General features: G+C 38.5%; 1 protein-coding gene across 1 annotated transcript in view; it reads left to right on the top strand.

Moving 5' to 3' along the window:
- The window catches only part of COL25A1 (collagen type XXV alpha 1 chain), a 282,176-nt gene that overhangs the window by 256,643 nt on the left and 8,698 nt on the right, over positions 1 to 16,835 (top strand). The window contains 11 exon segments of the mRNA XM_059470580.1: positions 844 to 906; positions 1,392 to 1,460; positions 4,373 to 4,417; positions 4,927 to 5,004; positions 8,899 to 8,943; positions 10,489 to 10,533; positions 10,832 to 10,912; positions 11,652 to 11,714; positions 13,283 to 13,333; positions 13,693 to 13,719; positions 15,781 to 15,861. Coding sequence (XP_059326563.1) covers positions 844 to 906; positions 1,392 to 1,460; positions 4,373 to 4,417; positions 4,927 to 5,004; positions 8,899 to 8,943; positions 10,489 to 10,533; positions 10,832 to 10,912; positions 11,652 to 11,714; positions 13,283 to 13,333; positions 13,693 to 13,719; positions 15,781 to 15,861 — 648 coding nt within the window.

Genomic DNA, 16,835 nt, shown 5'->3' on the forward strand with positions numbered 1-16,835 from the left:
TTCAAATATATCTGAAAAAAAATGCAAGATTAACTAGCAGGAAAGCTTATTCAGGGGAGTTTTTGAAGGAAAGCATATGGCTTATTAATCTTGCATTGTCTCTCTTTAGACATGGAGATAGGTAATAAAATATTACTCTTCTGCTCAGTGCTGCTTCTACTGCAACTCTGCTTGATTCTTGCTATTTGTCTGTCCTCTTTGTACAATTGAATGGGAAGGAAGGGGGCAGAACAGAGAGGAAACGAGGAGAGCTGTGGCTTATTCCCAGCTGTTCACGGACCAAGAAATTGTCTGGGTGCAGAGAACTGAAGTATTTTACTGTCAGAATGAGGAGGGAAGGTACCATGGTACTGCAAGTTCCTGACTTGAAAGGAGACACAACACATCACAACAGTGCCATCTCCATTTGTCACTGCTTTGTCACACAGCATTCCTGCCCATCTATTCACATGCTGCAGTTGGAAACCACCTCAAAACACATTGCTGAAATGAACTGTCCCTTTTAAATTTAGGAACACTCAGCTCTCTCCTCCTGCCTTCAGACTTGGATAATAGTTTGATGTGTTACATTACAGACCAGGTTGCACATTAACATTCCTTAACCTCATAAACCCCATGTTTGACACCTTCTGCTTCATTTGCATCTCATCTGCTGTGTAGTGGCTTGCTGCAGGAGTTTGTGCTGATGAAAGTAACCCATGGCAAAAAGTACTTCTGTGTAACTGTTGCATCACAGCTGGAGAGCTGTAAGATATACAGGGGAAAATACCACCCAAAATAAACTTGTGTTATTATACTTGTGTACTGCTGGATAAGTAACCCTCTCATATTGTGTTTTTAAAGGGTGAACCAGGTTTCATTGGTCCACAAGGAGAACCTGGGTTGCCAGGGCTACCAGGAACAAAGGTAAGGGTAATGGGCCAATGCTCTGGTGTGAAGCCCCTGGAGCTGATGTCAAATTCAACTTTCCTCAGCAAGCAGGAGAGACTGAGGCTACTACTGGAGACAATGTGAAAAGTCATGCACCAGTGCTATGAGATAGATATATAGATATTTATGTAGGTGCCCTCAAAAAATGTGAAGGCAGATGTTACATCATAACTTTAGTTAATATCATCTTTTTTGTGTTAGAATCCCCAAATCTAGTTGTTCAAGAGGCAAAATAGGCATGATTGAAGAAACTATGTTTTCATAAACATGAGGTTTTTTAGGAAGATTACTTGAAACTTTGTGCAGGAAGCAGAATTGTGATACTACACACCAGATTCTGAAAATACAGATAGACTAAACCACTGTTTCTGCTGTTTGCTTAGTTTCTTTGATCCTGCTGAGTTGGTGGTGTGCTAAAGGCTGCCCAGTATTTTGTGAATTATCTGTGTCTGTTTCAATAGGGTGACAGAGGAGAGGCAGGCCCTGTTGGGAAGGGTGAGCGAGGGGAACCTGGAATCCCTGGACCAAAGGTCAGTCTGATTTTTACATTGGAAATGTTTTGTTAGTTTTGCACCTATGAACACATCTTTGCCTGCTGAAAAGTAGAACAAAACTTGGTGAGTGAACTTATAAATGAAAATGCTGTCAAATGCTCTACTTCAGTCCAGAAGACAATGGCAGTTTTGTGTTCACAGCTGTGAACTGCAGTCTGAATGGACTTTTATTTGGTCTGCAAAGTAAAGACACTACCTACGTACACTGTCATGGAATTGGCCTAATTCATTCCAGATGAAGTACTGACCTCTGGGTCCCTAACTTTCAGCATTGAAGTTTGAACTCTTTGACCACTGTAGCAATTGAATGCAGAGAAAATCCATTTTGCATGCTGTTTTCTAACTCTCTAAGAAAGAGATCAATCTAAGTACTTTTAGCATTGTCTTAATATTTTCCCTGGTGTTGGTACTATCAAGTTTTTCTTTCCTGATGGATTTTGAAAACAATAAGGTTAATTTTGTGATCCTTGGCCAGTTAGTTTGTATTCACCTGAACTGTTAGGAAAAAATGTTGTGATAACACTTTATTTTATTCTCCTTCTGTTAGAATTTTTAACTGTCTTCTCTATCTCTTGGCTATCATTTCTCAGGAGCAATGGAATGACATAGGTCATTCCTGAAAACCAGTGATAATGATGCCTATCTTTACTAATGCCAATACTACTTTTCCTTTGGAAGGGTGGAATCTGTGACCATTGCACTCTAGTGTTAAAGAATGTATTGATCTGGATGCTGTTAAAATAAATGCCTTAAAAATCATTATCTTGGGTATTTCTGCTGTTCCAAACTGTAGTTAGTGATTACTAACTTCTTTTTCTCTGCACTCCCATTTCTCTACCATTTTTCTCCTATCTTCCTTCAAACAGGGGAAAACAGGTGAACCTGGATCTAGAGGCCCCAAAGGGTCAAAGGTTAGTAGTAAAGAAACTGTCTTTAGGGGACTAATTAACATTTCTAGGATCAATTATTTGTAACATTTCTCTTTAAAAGAACTTGTAACAGTCTGCAGTGTTCTTTATAAGTGAAACCTTCTGACCTTCAATTTTAGATGAAAAGTTTAGTTATGTCACATGGGTTTTGAACACTGTGATTCTAATCCTTTTTCTGTTATAACATCCATTCCACTCTGCTGCTGTTTCCCTCATGCAACTTGGTTTCTCTCTGTGTAACTGATGTGTGTTAGTCCTCCCACATGCCAAGACCCAGTGCTTGACTGTGCTGTTATTTGGTTTGCAATAATTTTACGGATCCAAACTCTGATGAGCTAGGAATCAGAGGTATTCCAAATACTGCAGGCTGAGATATGATGGTCAGAAGTCTCACAAAGGCAAGAGTTGTTGATTGTGTTGCTGCTTTACCTGCTTTAAAAAGATCGTTTTGATTATATCTTTCCACCCATTTATCTTTCTATAAATATAGTTGGTTCACATATATGGAGAGATAAAGTGTATGGGTTTTCTATTACTTTATCTGCTGTGCAAATACTGTTCCCACTGGATTCCTTCATGTTGTATGAGGGATGAAAATGTACTTGTGTAGGTGGTTATTGACAGGTCTGCTGTCAGAATAAGGGTGACAGGACAATGTAGGCTGGTGTGATACTGTTTGCAGTATTTGTAAGCTCCTTGAAGAGGGGCCTTAAGTGCTTAAAGATGTGATTAAACACGTGCCATTTAACCTCATTCATTCCCACCAGAAGGAACTTGTTGGAAGGCAAGGGAACTGATGAGGGAATTAAAGTATCAGAGTGAGAGCAGAAAAGTAAATCTGCCTCTCATATGACTACAGTTCCTGGGCACTTCCCCCACACACCAAAATTATAAACATACCCCCTTTAATTCCCTTTTTATCAAAAAAGGATATGTGATTTTCATTTTACCTGCATACCTGTCATGAAAATCTGGCCCACAGAAGTCAGTCTAGTGGCGGGGAACTTCATTTTTTAACAGTTCCAATTTCACTAGCTTGTGCCAGAGCAGCACTGAAGGGAAAGGCAGATGGCACAACCTTGATTATGCCCTGCCACCAGCCTGCTCTCCATATGCCTTCATCAGCTCTATGAAAGTTTTGTGGTTTCTATTACCAGAAAGTTTTCTGTCCTGTTACCAATGGTGAATTAATAATTCTTCTCCTGACTTCTACCAAGTTCTTTAGATGTCAACAGGAGCAAAATTTGCAGTTCTTACCCATATTAATTTTGAGTAATATTAAAATTTAAATATAAGACCTTGCTATGAAAGTGACTGTGAAATTAATTGTGGCTGCAGGGTTATGAATGCATACATGTTTGAAATTCCCTCCATCATTTGAAGCATATTACTAATAGCCAGGAATAAAAAGCTGTGTGTAAGCTGGTAATGATCTTAAGCCTGTCACAGAAAGGGTATCAAGAAACTCTAAATCTGACAGTAGAGTTGTGTTTGTAGGGGAGGCAGTGACTCAGACCAGGGAAGTTCAGAAGGTTGGTGGAGGCATGATCACAGAAAGAAAAGTTTATATATTTTGAAACACATTTGAAGAAGTTTTTAACTGGTTTCAGACTGAGTAATTTCATTTCTCTAGTATTCTCTTCAAACTTTTGATAGTAGTGTCATTAAGAATAGGAATGTTGCACAAATAATCTGCCCATTTTTTTGATTCTTTGCAATTTTTTATTGCAGACCAATACAATACTCTAATATTCACACTGAGCCAAATTCATCATGCTCGATTCTACCAGTACACAGATTTTGAAGGACTTTTTCCTTTCATTAAATGAGATTCACATTCTGTTTAGGATGAGAGGCCCTGTAAACCAGTTCATGTAAGAAAACATATTTAAAAGGAAAGAACTATGTGATATATTGTCAAATGGCATATCTGTTTTTTAATGTATTGTTTTTACATAGGGTGATACAGGTGAGAGAGGTGACACAGGATCTGCAGGTCCACAGGTAAGTCTACTTCTCATCTCAGCTCTTTGTTTTGTGCCCTTAGATTCAGTCTGTGTGAACTGAAATTGTAGCAGTAATTCTAGTTAGAACTCTGGGTGAAATAGGTCACTTGACACTGGTGGAACATGGCAGCTAACTGGACATTAATATGACTAACACCACTTGCCACTATTTGGAGCAGTCTGCAATCCACACTTTGTGGGCAGGGTGTTACAAGCCAGGTGTTCTGACATTGTTCACTGCCAATAGAGAACTAGAGTGTAGGAACATCCTTAAATCCCCTCAGAGGTTTTAATGTATTTCCTTTTCCACTGCAGCACAAGTCACTTTGTACTGACTTGCTTATTTATCTTTATTAAAAAAAAGGTTTTCCTTCAAATTCTGTGTTTTGTAGTAGTATATTGCAAGTACATTTAGATTCTAACACCCCACAATCAAGTCAAAGCATGTGTCTGTCTAAAATAGTCTTCATCAGTTGTCTCAAAATTCTAATGGGAAATGTATTACAGGGACCACCTGGACAGAAGGGTGATCAAGGTGCAACAGAGATAATTGATTATAATGGCAATATCCATGAAGCTCTGCAGGTATGCAACCTAACAAGGCTGAATTGGCTTTGTCTGGTCTGGGGAAAAGTAATTTTACAGCATTGTATTTCTCTTTTGCCTAGAGCTTGAAAACATTTTGTGTGCAAAATTGTTGAGCTTATTAATCAGGTATCACTTTCTATATTTGGAAACCAGGTTTTCTGTGCTAGAAAAACTGTTTCCCTGATAAAAATTAGCTGAGTGAATGAGTTTCATGTTCCCTGGAGAGTACTGACATCACCTAATCAGGACAAAACTAATTCATTGTTGGCTTTGGTGTTTAGAGCTGAATTAATGTAATAAACCACATACACAGTTTCAACAGAAGTGTCTGCTTTTCAATTCATATAATATTGACATTTCTTTTTTTTTCCTTGTTTTCCTCCTCCTCTTCCTGTAAAATGCAAAGAGCAGAATATTTGAGATTTGGAAACCATGTAACATGGTTCCATTAGCAAGCTGTGGATTCAATCAGCAACTTGAGTACATTAAGTAGACCAAGCACCAGTCTTCTCACTTATTCATTTCTGGAAAACCTATTTTGACTGGTGTGCAGAAAAGTGTGGAGGATTAAAGTGGGGTTACAAAAAGAATGAATGAGTGTTTGCATAAAAGCAAAGGACCAAGATGACATATGTCATTGCGGTCAAGGTGATTTACATTGCAACATACTCAGATGCAAATTCTGTGCAGTATAACTCCACCAAAGTGAATGGCTTGCTTATGTGAAACTGAAGACTGGATTTGTGATCAGTTTGTGCATCTGATCACTTTCTCACTGAAGCCACTGAACTTTTTTCTTGCATTTACGCAGTAGGAGTGGGTAAATGTCTGACCAGTCATTTGGTTTCCAAGACGCTTTCAAAAAATAAAAAAACCTCACTGCCTTTACTAAAATCTAAAAGCCTTGTATGTCACTAAGGCTGAGTCTGTTCTTTCATTGTGTCTGTGAGGAGGTCTGCATAGACATGTTGTGAGGCTCTGCATTATGTTTGCCTCATTTGGTCTGCTTGTAAGGGACTTTCAGTCCCTTACACACAACTTTCAGTCATCTAAATCCCTCTCCAAGTTACGTGCCTAAAGTAGCCTGAAATTCATGTTGTGTGTTACCAGACAGATTTAGCAGGGGCTTTAGCCTCTGTATTTCCTATATTCTGTCTTTGTATACTAACACTCTGGCATCAGTCTTAGTTTCAAGCTTCCTCAGAAAAGCTGCAGCACATAAAGCAACCTTAAAAGTGGACTCAAGCCTTCTGCAGTGGTTGAAACATTCTAGAAAGCCTTTATCCCATTGCAAATCCTTCCAAATGTCATCACCTTCTGATCCAGGGCAACAAATAATTGATATTAATGGGAATGGCTGTGCAAGGAGGGTGTAAGTAAGATTATATAGGATCAGTCAAAAATATCCTTGCCAAATCCAGCTCAGTCCTTTCAGATGGCAAACACCCATTCCTAAGTCTCCTGGTGCCACATTCTTAGGAGCTCTGAGATTTGCAGTTCCCTCACAATAGCACATGAGAACTTCAGCTCAGCACTGAACTGTGAGCTTGCACAGAATTTGGCCTGCAGATTTAAGAAGTTGGCAAGAGTTTGCAAGATACGGACTGCTTGTCTCTTGCTAGAATTCAGTAATAAATCATGAAGCAGGCTACCAAGTTAGTTACTTTGCCTTGTGCCTCCTATTCAATCTCATGTGCAGTCTTAAAATTGTCATCGTGGTTTGAGCAAGACCCCTGCTGAGAGTACATGGTTTTCACCAGGAGGATCAAATGCAAAATTAATCTCTCTGTCAAAATTGCTCTTCACACCTATTCTGCAAAATTTCCCAGGGCAAAAAGCAGTAGTTTCAAACGTTTAATCTTTGTAGAAACTACAGCATTAGATATTAAAATATCAGCCACTGTAAAGGGATCCGAGACTGTGAACGTGTAAACAGTTCTTTGCAATGGCTGTTTTAGGTTTTCATACCTAGATATGCTCATACCTGAACTTTTCAGTGTCTTTAAAGTTCTGGATATATTTCCATTAATATGTTGAAATACAAAGAATATGAGTATATAACAGCCATGTGTTAGAAAACAACTTTGTTCAGGTACTTTGTATTGGCTGGAGTAGGCTCCAGATCTTTGCCAACAGTACGTATTTTTGCACTGACATGTGAAGATTTTTTTTACAGCTTAAAACAGAAGATCTGCAAACTTTTATTTGCACATTGGATAATAATTACAAAAGCAAGATACTTCTTGTTCCACGTAGGCCAATAAGTTCTTCACATGCAAAAGGAAAGCATGTGTGAGCTGTAATATATGGGAGTTCTTCTCTGTTTAAAAGTATAGACAAGCATTTAAATTCCATTTTAATACTTTTCCACTTGCTTTTAGATTCTTTGGTTAAAAAAAAACTGTGACAGGTCAAGGTATTTTGCCTCCTTCCACAATGAAAATATCTTTTGTCTTTCTATGAATTCAAAGTAGAATTGTATAAGAAAAGTTTATATGGCTGGGTTGTAGACTGGCAGTTTTGGATTTTGAACTGCATTTTTATATGAAAATTGGTGTTACAGCTCCACTCCAGTAGTCATGTTTGTTAGTTAAACGTTGGTGCAAATCCTGCAGACATTACAAAACATAGGGCTAGTCTTTTGGTCAACTTCAGACTCCAACGCATTATGTTTTCTTACCTTTTGGAAGCATTCTGCTTAGATTTTGCTATTTAGTCATTGTTTATTTGATCTCTTGCATTGTACAAAAGTACTGCCTTCATCTAATTCCCACAGAAACCAAGCAGCTAATACAACACCATGATTTAAAAATAACAAGGGTTTTATTAGTGCTTTTGAAGGCATGGTGTCTCCCACATGCAGCATAGGTTCTGTGGAGATTATAACTGTAGGAAACAGAATTATGTATGTCATTGTTTAATTCTGTTACTGACAACTCTTGTTAATACCTTTTGCCAACAGAGGATTGCCACCCTGACTGTCACGGTAATTCATTACTGTTGCATGACTTACTGTGCACCCTAGAACTTCTTTGTGCTGAAGCATGTTCATAATTCTGCTAGCTCAGGACATGTCTTCATTGGATGTCAACCTGGTTCATCATAACATGTGTTGATTTCTTTGCTTGGTGTTTCCCATAGCAGAGGACCCATTGTTGAGAGCCAGCAATGGAACCAATTCTGCTCCTTCTGGATTAATGGCAGAACTTCAGTTAATTTACGTACGAGACTGGGAAAACACATTCTTTTTTGTTTCAAGTTCTTCTCTGCAAGATTGCTGTTAGTTGTATTTTCCCATCTGGACATACCCTTTCTTTGTATTAATGCAGGGGATTTTTAAATGTTGTGGGGTTATTTTTAAAGCATCCCCACTATGCACCATCCAGACCAGTGTTTGATACATGACACTGTGTCCACGGCCTGAGGCAGAAATGAAAGAAATGGTTACAGTTTATTCCATGGCAATTTCACAAAGCACTGAGTATCCCCAGATGCGCTTAGCATCTTTCAACAGAATCCTCTTTACAACTGGTTGGAGATTTCTTGTGGTCTCAGATTGTTTTGGATCAGGCAGTGAGGGCTGGGAAATATGACTTGAGTGTTGGTCTCCCTTCCATTAGGGGAAGCAGTGCCATTTCATCAATAGGAGCAGAGGATTTTATTATAAAATCTGAGTTTTACTGTTATTTTAACACTTTTTTTTGTGGTAGTGTTGTTGTTGTTGAGAGCTGTATAGGTTAACAACTTGTCCATAACTAGTCTTGGTTCCCTTTGTGTTAAAAATCTAACCCATTTTGTTACAGTAGCTGTATTAACATTCACCCTGTGCTTACATGACAAGTTCGTCAGGAGTTGATTTGAAAGCTGAGAGGTTTGTGTGTTTCTTTTTAGGGACCACCAGGACCACCAGGACCCCAAGGGCTGCAAGGGCCAAAGGTGATCTTCCTTACTTTACTCATTATATCTTAAAGGTGGAGTATTTGCTGGGGTTTTTTTAAATGACGTACATGTACAGGTAAATGGAGCTTTCCAGCACAGTTGTTTAACTGTAAATCTATCAAATATGGCATGTTTCCTACTTTATATCCAGATTCTTGGGGGGTAGCTTTCCAGAATAGGTGCTTTGTTTAGTTGCTACACAGAGATGATTAACTAAGGACCAGCAAAATTAATTAGTACTGAAAGAGTGCAGAAGCATCTCACTCAGGGATCGACAGGTTGCTCCCAAGGACTTGGCAAAACAGCCACATAACCAGACAGTGGCTCCCATGCCTCACTTCTGGCTGAGTGGGAGTGAGGTGGGCAAAACTGTGTGCCAGACCACTGGCCACCATGTGAGTGCATGTGAATGCAGCTTTTCTGTCACAGGGCACCCACCCAAATAAGTGCAGTATTGTCTAATGTCAGTAAAAATTACAGTGTACAGATGTGGGCAGGAGCCTGGCTGGAAACCCAAGCCTGCCAATTCCACCTGGCTGGTGCTTAGAAGTAGTACAGGAGGGTTTGTGAGCAGCCCACACAGAGACAATGAGTACCATATGCTGCACTCTTCTATAAAATGTAAATAATAAATTTGCCTATACTCAAAAAAGAAGTGTTGAAGTTAGTGAACTCTCCCTAAATGCTTTTAAACTAGTTGAGACATTTCTCCTATTTCGTAAATACTTGATACTGCATCTTCTCCCAGTAACTCTACGCTATTCCAAGAGCAAATATGTGCATTTTCAATAACAATACTAGACATGTCAATTTTAGACTTTATCCAGTATTTCACATGTATATTGTTTTGAGAAATTGTGAGAAACAAGGTACATTCTGTGTGAAAATTGATAATAGCATATAGAGTTAAATGTGCAGAAATTGCTTTTTGCGTTATCATCTACCCAGCAATTCTGCAACATGGAGTATGTAGTAAAACAGAGAAACAGGAGTGTGGAAGAGGTTGTGTTCCTTTCTATAGGTGAGCGTTCTCATTCAAAATTTTCAATGTAAAGCAGAATTCAACGTCACAGGAGCTTGTTTCTAATGTCATTGACTCCATCCATCACCATAACTTGCTCCCTTGGAGAATGGTACCCAGGAACTGATCATAAGACAATGTAGTGAATGTGAACTCCTTCACTGGGTGATTTATAATAGGGAAAAACAATGTGAAGTCTCTCTCTACCTTCCATAAATCGGGAGGCATGAGTCTGTATTTATTTTGGTAGCTGGCAAAGTTTCCATTGGATTGGGGTCCTTTCACTCCTTGGATTTTGTCTTCTTTTTCTTTTCTTTTTTGCACTTGTCTGGCCTTTATACCACCCAAACTTTGTGTACAGTCATAATCAGGTGGGCTATTTATTTAATATAGATGATAAATATATGCTTTTGACAGAATATTCTCTTGCTTTGTTGTTGTTAATTATGGGAATTTCTCTGGCTCTTTCCTCTAGTGTCTGGGGGAGTTGGGATAATCCAGTTCTGTCTTATCTCTTGCAGGGTGAACCAGGATCCCCAGGAGCTGCAGGAGCTGATGGAGAGCAGGTACATTTTGTGTAAATCATATAGTGAAGAACATGTGGGCAACTATAGGTTGTTTTAAGAGATTATTTCCATGGTTCCAAGTTGTAACTTAGTTTTCATAATCTCAGTATTATGATTATAATGAGTAATAAAGATCATTATACTGCTGCTGCATACTTCATGGCCTAATAGTGTCTGCATTTCTGCATTCTACTAGCAAAGATATAACATGCACATGACTCTCCTTGTTGGGATCAAAGCTAGAATTCTGTTGATGTCTAGTTTTTTACTTGACTTGCTGAATAAGTCCATATTTTAGGGTCCTAAGGGCTCAAAAGGAGACACAGGTGATCCTGGAATGCCCGGAGAAAAGGGAGGAATTGGACTGCCTGGCCTACCAGTGAGTAAACGTAATTAATTAATTTTAGCAAAAAGTATATTATTTTTTTCTCTCTTCCATTATCAGGAATTTCTAAAAGTGCTGATAAATTGCAAATGGGACAGAAAGCACTGGGGAGAAAACTCTGAGATTGTTTCACAGCAAATCTAGGAGGAGGTGTAAGATTGTCAGAACTTTTCATTCCACTTACAGTGAAACAAAAATACTGTGTCGGGTAGAAAGAGATTAGTTGGCAGGCTGACCAAAGTTGTACCTCTCTTGTAATATATAGGACAACTTGGGCAAGGAGAAAGGAGCTATGATTAGAATGGAAATTTTAGGTGACTTAGATTGAGCAGAGAGAAAAAATGCATGAATATTTATGGGATGCATTCTTCTATTTTGTGTGTATATATATGTATGTATAGATTTATATTCATACACATGAAATTTCTCAGCAAAAATAGAAACAATTTCAAATTTGTATCCATAGTACAATATCATTAATGGAATGTCAGTTTAAGGAATTGTCATAAATATCATGCCACATATGACAGCTATCGATATAAAAGCATATGTTTATATTAGTTTAAATTATTTTTAAAGTACTGCCAGAATTTTTTAAAGGATTTCCTTTGCATGTGTGCTGTGTTATTCCTTTTTTAAATGATAATTATTTGCCAATAAATATTATCATTTCTAGATTGGTTGCTAGTAAGATTGAAGCTGTTTACAAATGCTGTTTTGTAATGATTTTTAGGGAGCCAATGGCATGAAAGGCGAAAAAGGAGACGTTGGTTTGCCTGGTGCCCAAGGTCCTTCAGTAAGTCTTAGTGTGGCATTGCAATGAACACAGGAGTCCAGCAGTGGCTCTCCAGCTTCTGATTCTGAGAAATACTTGATATTCATGACTGATCTTTCTGAGAATAAGCAGACTTATAGAAATAGAGCTAAATACAGTTTAAGAAATTTTAAATATGTAATTTGTGTTCTGCTCTGTTGTGTGACTATGAACAAGTCCTGCCTGCTTCAGTCAAAGCCTTCTGGCTCTGTAATGAATCAAAAGATAAATGGGGAAGAAAGGAAAAAAACCCAAACAAACCATAATCTCTCTTTCAACACCTTATACTCTGGGAATCTCAGGTAGTTCAGTGAGAACCAGACTAGACTGACTTCAAGTGTGTGACCCAGGGTAGTGAGCTAGTTGTATGAGACCAGACATTCTCCTGATTTGTTTTTCAAAGCATTGTAAAGGCATTAAAAACAAACAAACAAATGCAAAAGCCCAAACAAACTGCTACATAGTGCCTTTATGGTGTGGGTGACTTTCATTATCAGAGCACAGTAAGAAGAGAGACCTCAGAGCAGAGGTTATGGTCTCAGAAGCCATAGTTCTGAAAAGTCAATGAGGCTGCCCTGTGCCATTACAGGACACAGGAGGCACCCCACATCTCTGAGTTTCTTACTATGAGGAGAAGATTAGTTTGTTACAAATTAATTCACTAATTCATTGATCCTGTTCTGCTTGCTTTCACTTGAAGACTTACAGTTTTCAGGAGATTTCACAGGTGTTGGAGTCTGTGTTACATTTCAAAGTGCTCCTTGTTGCTGCTCTTGCTGCCACCGACAGCTGCTACAGCAGTGCATGAGTCTGGAGACCTGAATTAGCATCCTGCTGCCACTCTGCAGGTTATGGCAGCAACCCACTGGGAGTAGGTCCAGGAAGAGAGGGGATATTAAGCTGGATATATCATCATGAAATTCTTTCCATGGATTTGTTAGGAACATGGAAAAACAGTGCAGAATATGCATGCACTAAATGCTGAGCAACCTGATTACCTATTTTAATGACCTCAGAGAATTTTTGGTACAAGTGGGCTAAAAGAAATAAAAGGAGAGACAAAGGGCAATTTTGAAATTACTCCAAAGCCCAGCTTGAATTTAGTATCTTTTCCAGTTGTCAGTGTTGAGGGGGAATAAAGTAACACATCATCACCTTCTAGCTCTGTAGAATAAATAGTACAGGGGAGAACTACAGAGCACATACCATAAAATATTAAAAGTTCAAGTATCCCATCTCAGTATTGTTTGTTTTACGAGGATTTATTATTTTTCCCCCATAGTGTCTTAAAGTGTATCATAGACCCTAGGAATAAGAATCTGGAGGCAGGCACACTGCCATATGGCACAGGCAGATCTGCACTTTGGGTACCCTGTCTTTCAAATCAAAATAATTCCCATTGCTAAAGCCCTGTCTAGATGCGCTGTCAGTGTTCACTGTTGCATAGCTATTTTTGTAAGTGCTTGCCAACAAGGGTCAGCCTGACTTCTGGTATTTCTGTGGGAGTTCTTTGCTCTGCATGATTTAATACCATTGTTTTTTATCTGTAGATGATAGGACCACCTGGACCACCAGGGCCACATGGTCCTCCAGGCCCCATGGTAAGCTTGGGAGGAACAGAGGGGCTAGAAATGGTCTATGCCCTCTTGCCACTTTATTGCCTGCTTACTAAAAGTGTTACCAGAATATGTGACCATTGAAGAGAGGATCTAATTTGTAAATCTTTGTTGCATGTCCTGAAATTCTTTGGAGGTGGAGAAACAAATTGCACATGTCTGTTATTGTTAACATGCTAGTAGTCTGGTTCATCCTCAGAATCAGGTATTTACTGTTGCTTTATTGAAAGCTGCATTTCTTTTGAGAGTAAAGAAATGCAGGGGTAATTTGTATCTCTGCAAAGCAAAAAGTCCAAAAAATTGTGGTGTATTTTCATAATGAAAAATGTTACTTTTATTTTCAGGGACCTCATGGACTGCCTGGCCCGAAGGTAAGTTAATGGCTGTAGTGAATAGACAAGCTCTTTATGCCTGCAAAGTGTCATGTTTTGCTCTTGAATGCATGGAGCTGTGTTTTGTCATACCTCATTTAATAAACATTTCTGATATTCTTAAACCTTAAAGCAGATTTTCATATTAGCAGCTTAAAAGCTTTTTAAATTGTCTGTGATTGTTTCTGAGTAGTATTTCTCCTCAGCATCAGCTGAGTCCATTTTTTGTATGAATATGAAGAATGTGGCACTAAATTATTTGGCTTCCTGTTTATGGGCAAGCTACCGTTGCCCTTGGAATTACTTTGGAATACAGAAGCATGTTGCAGGCTTGGGAAATTAAGTCAGATAAACTCATCTTCATTTATGCTGTCTCGTATCTCCTGCTTCTTCCAGTCTCCATGGCCTTTGTTAGGTGACAGGGATTTTGCTGACCAGTTCCTTCACATGCTGTGCTGGTTCACCATCACAAACTGATGTGTGCATTTTTGTGTTTTCCAAACTGGATTCATGGTCAGACAGGTCAGCAATACAATTTGAACATTTTCCATAGCATAGGTATTCTTTAGGGACTCTCTTAGCTTGTCGGGACAGCTCAGGAGAGCGGAAGTGAATTTTGGCAGAGTTGGAGTATTTTAATTTGTGCCTTAATTCAGTAGTCACCAGTAAGCTGAAATTCAGCATGACACTTTATTCATTAAGGCCAGTGGTCTTGTCAGGCATGATCATTTAAATCATTATGGGTCTCTAATCACACCTTTCTCAAAAAGTAAGGAAGATGGGGAAATGGTGTTTTTGTTTAGTTTTGGGGATTTATTTTGAGTTTCTAAAGCTGCAAGACAGAAAATCACAGGTTTGACCCCTTATGAGACTGTATTACCTTGGCTCAAGAAACCTAAGTCATAAATCATTTTTTAAAATCAAGTATGTTCCATTTTAGCACCAGCCCTGCTTTACCTCAGGCTTTTGGCCTGAGACTCAGGCTTTTGTGGGATTTCTCAGGTCTGTTTCCAAAACTTCAGCCTTTCCAGTGCTACTGCTCTGAAAGTCACATCGAGTCAAATAGAATGAGAATGAAGAAATGGCTACTTGGGGTGCGAAGCAGGCAGATGAAGTCTGGAGTTACTTAAAGGAGCAGACTGTGTTCTACTGAGATTTTTTTTTAAATATGAATATAATATAAAGTAACATAATACATCAAAGGGGAATCTAGGAATGAGGCCATGGGGAGCAGTCTGGATGAAATACCCATGTATTTCTGTTTCCCAAAAGGGGCAGGTGTGGTCAATACTCTCTTTGACTGAGCAGCCCTCATGCTGATGCAGTTTTTCATTATGAGAGAATGATTGAATGATTTATTGGCAACTCTTAGCCCAGTATTGTCATTTTAGTGATGTTTAGTGTAATAGCCTGTGCATAATTTAACAATCACAACAAGTGCCATTTCTTACATTGTTAAAATTTCTCTGTATGAACACAGAAACTGTGGACCTCACAAATAGCTTGGCACTGTGCAACCTCTACTGTTTCTTTTAACTTGTTACTGTTTATTATGTATGCTTAAAGGTTTAAAATATCCTTATGTAAGATTTTGCTGCAAATTCCAGTTTACTGTAAGGAAAAGTATTGCCTCCTTCCAAATGTACTTTTCAGGAGATCCCACTGTTTTGAGTTTTGAGGCTTACTTTTATGAACATTTTCTTTCAGTTTGAATTATCTGCATAGGGTGGTTTATGGGATTTGAAGAATTTCCAAAACCCCCTGAAACTCATGCTTAATTCAAACCATCTAACTATAGTGATAATTATTAGGAAAATATTTTAAAAGTCTGTTACCCATAAGTTTCCTGTAGTTTTTTTTACACAGAATTTAAATCTCAAGCAGACACCTCCCAAGTACTTTTGCCCACTATTAAAGCAGTACGTAAATTGTCAGTAAGCTGAGAAAGTTGAATTTGTTTCAAACTGGAATTTGCAGCTACTTCTGAGATTGGCTTCTTCTGTCCCAGCTTAAGCACTCATTATAGCACCAAAAATTTGGCATTTATACTTTTACATTTAGGGTGAACCAGGGTTAAATGGTCTTAAAGGATTGAAGGGTGAACCAGGTCAAAAGGGTGACAGAGGGCCCCTTGGTCTTCCAGTAAGTAAAAAAACCCAACTATTCAATTTCGGTGCAAATCACAAACATCTCTTTCTACTCCTCATGAACAACTCTGATTTACTCAATAGCATACACAGAATATACCATGTTGGAGCAGAGCATCAGTCTTGTTTTGTTTTGTCCCAAATCTGTGCTATCATCCCAAGTAATGTCCTGTAAAACCCAGTGCTGTCAGGGTTTTTTTTGTTGTTGCTGTTGTGTGTCAGTTGAGAGTGTTCAGTGTCTCAAGGATGTCATCACCCCCGTTGCATTAGTCATGCTGTTGTTATTCAAGTGTATGGTGTTTCCATTAAAAAAGGAGTCTTCCCTTTCCCCCATCTCCCCAGTTATTCTTCCTCTTATTGCCCTTCTGCAGTTCAAACTGAGAGTCTGATTGAGGAAAGCTAAAAACTCATTTAGGGAATTGAGTTGCATTTTTTTAGGGTTTTTTTTTTTTCCCTGGATTCTTATTTTTGCCTTGTTCTTTAGAAAATTGCCATTCTGAGTGTTTGTCATGAATTTTGTCTTACAAGTGAAGAACCTTAAAAATATGGAAACATCAGAGTTCTTAACATTTAGGTTGATAAAACAGAAAATACTTTATGTGTTTGAAAGCCTTCTGAGAAGGCAGCTTTTTTTTTTTTTCTCAGAAAAAGTTAATTTTTCCTCTTTGCTCTTGTTATTGTATGAGGATTGCTCCCAGTGATGACATTGTTAACAGTAAAATGGAGAAAAAAGACTTAGCTGACCTAAAGGAGCACAAACCTCTCTGATTAATATTTTCAAGAATTATGTGCAGTGCCTGTGGACAAGGTCAGCGTCACTGAGAATTTTAATTTATTTTGAGAAAAATAAAACTCATTTTCACATTGGCAATTACATCTCTGTAGAGAGTGAGCTTTGGAGGCCTGAGCATATGTTCTGGAAATTAGTATAAGGTAGAAGAGACTCCAGAACAAAAAATGCTACGTTTT

Source organism: Ammospiza nelsoni, chromosome 4 (genome assembly GCF_027579445.1).
Source record: "Ammospiza nelsoni isolate bAmmNel1 chromosome 4, bAmmNel1.pri, whole genome shotgun sequence".
In the NCBI taxonomy this organism is placed as follows: Eukaryota; Metazoa; Chordata; class Aves; order Passeriformes; family Passerellidae; genus Ammospiza; species Ammospiza nelsoni.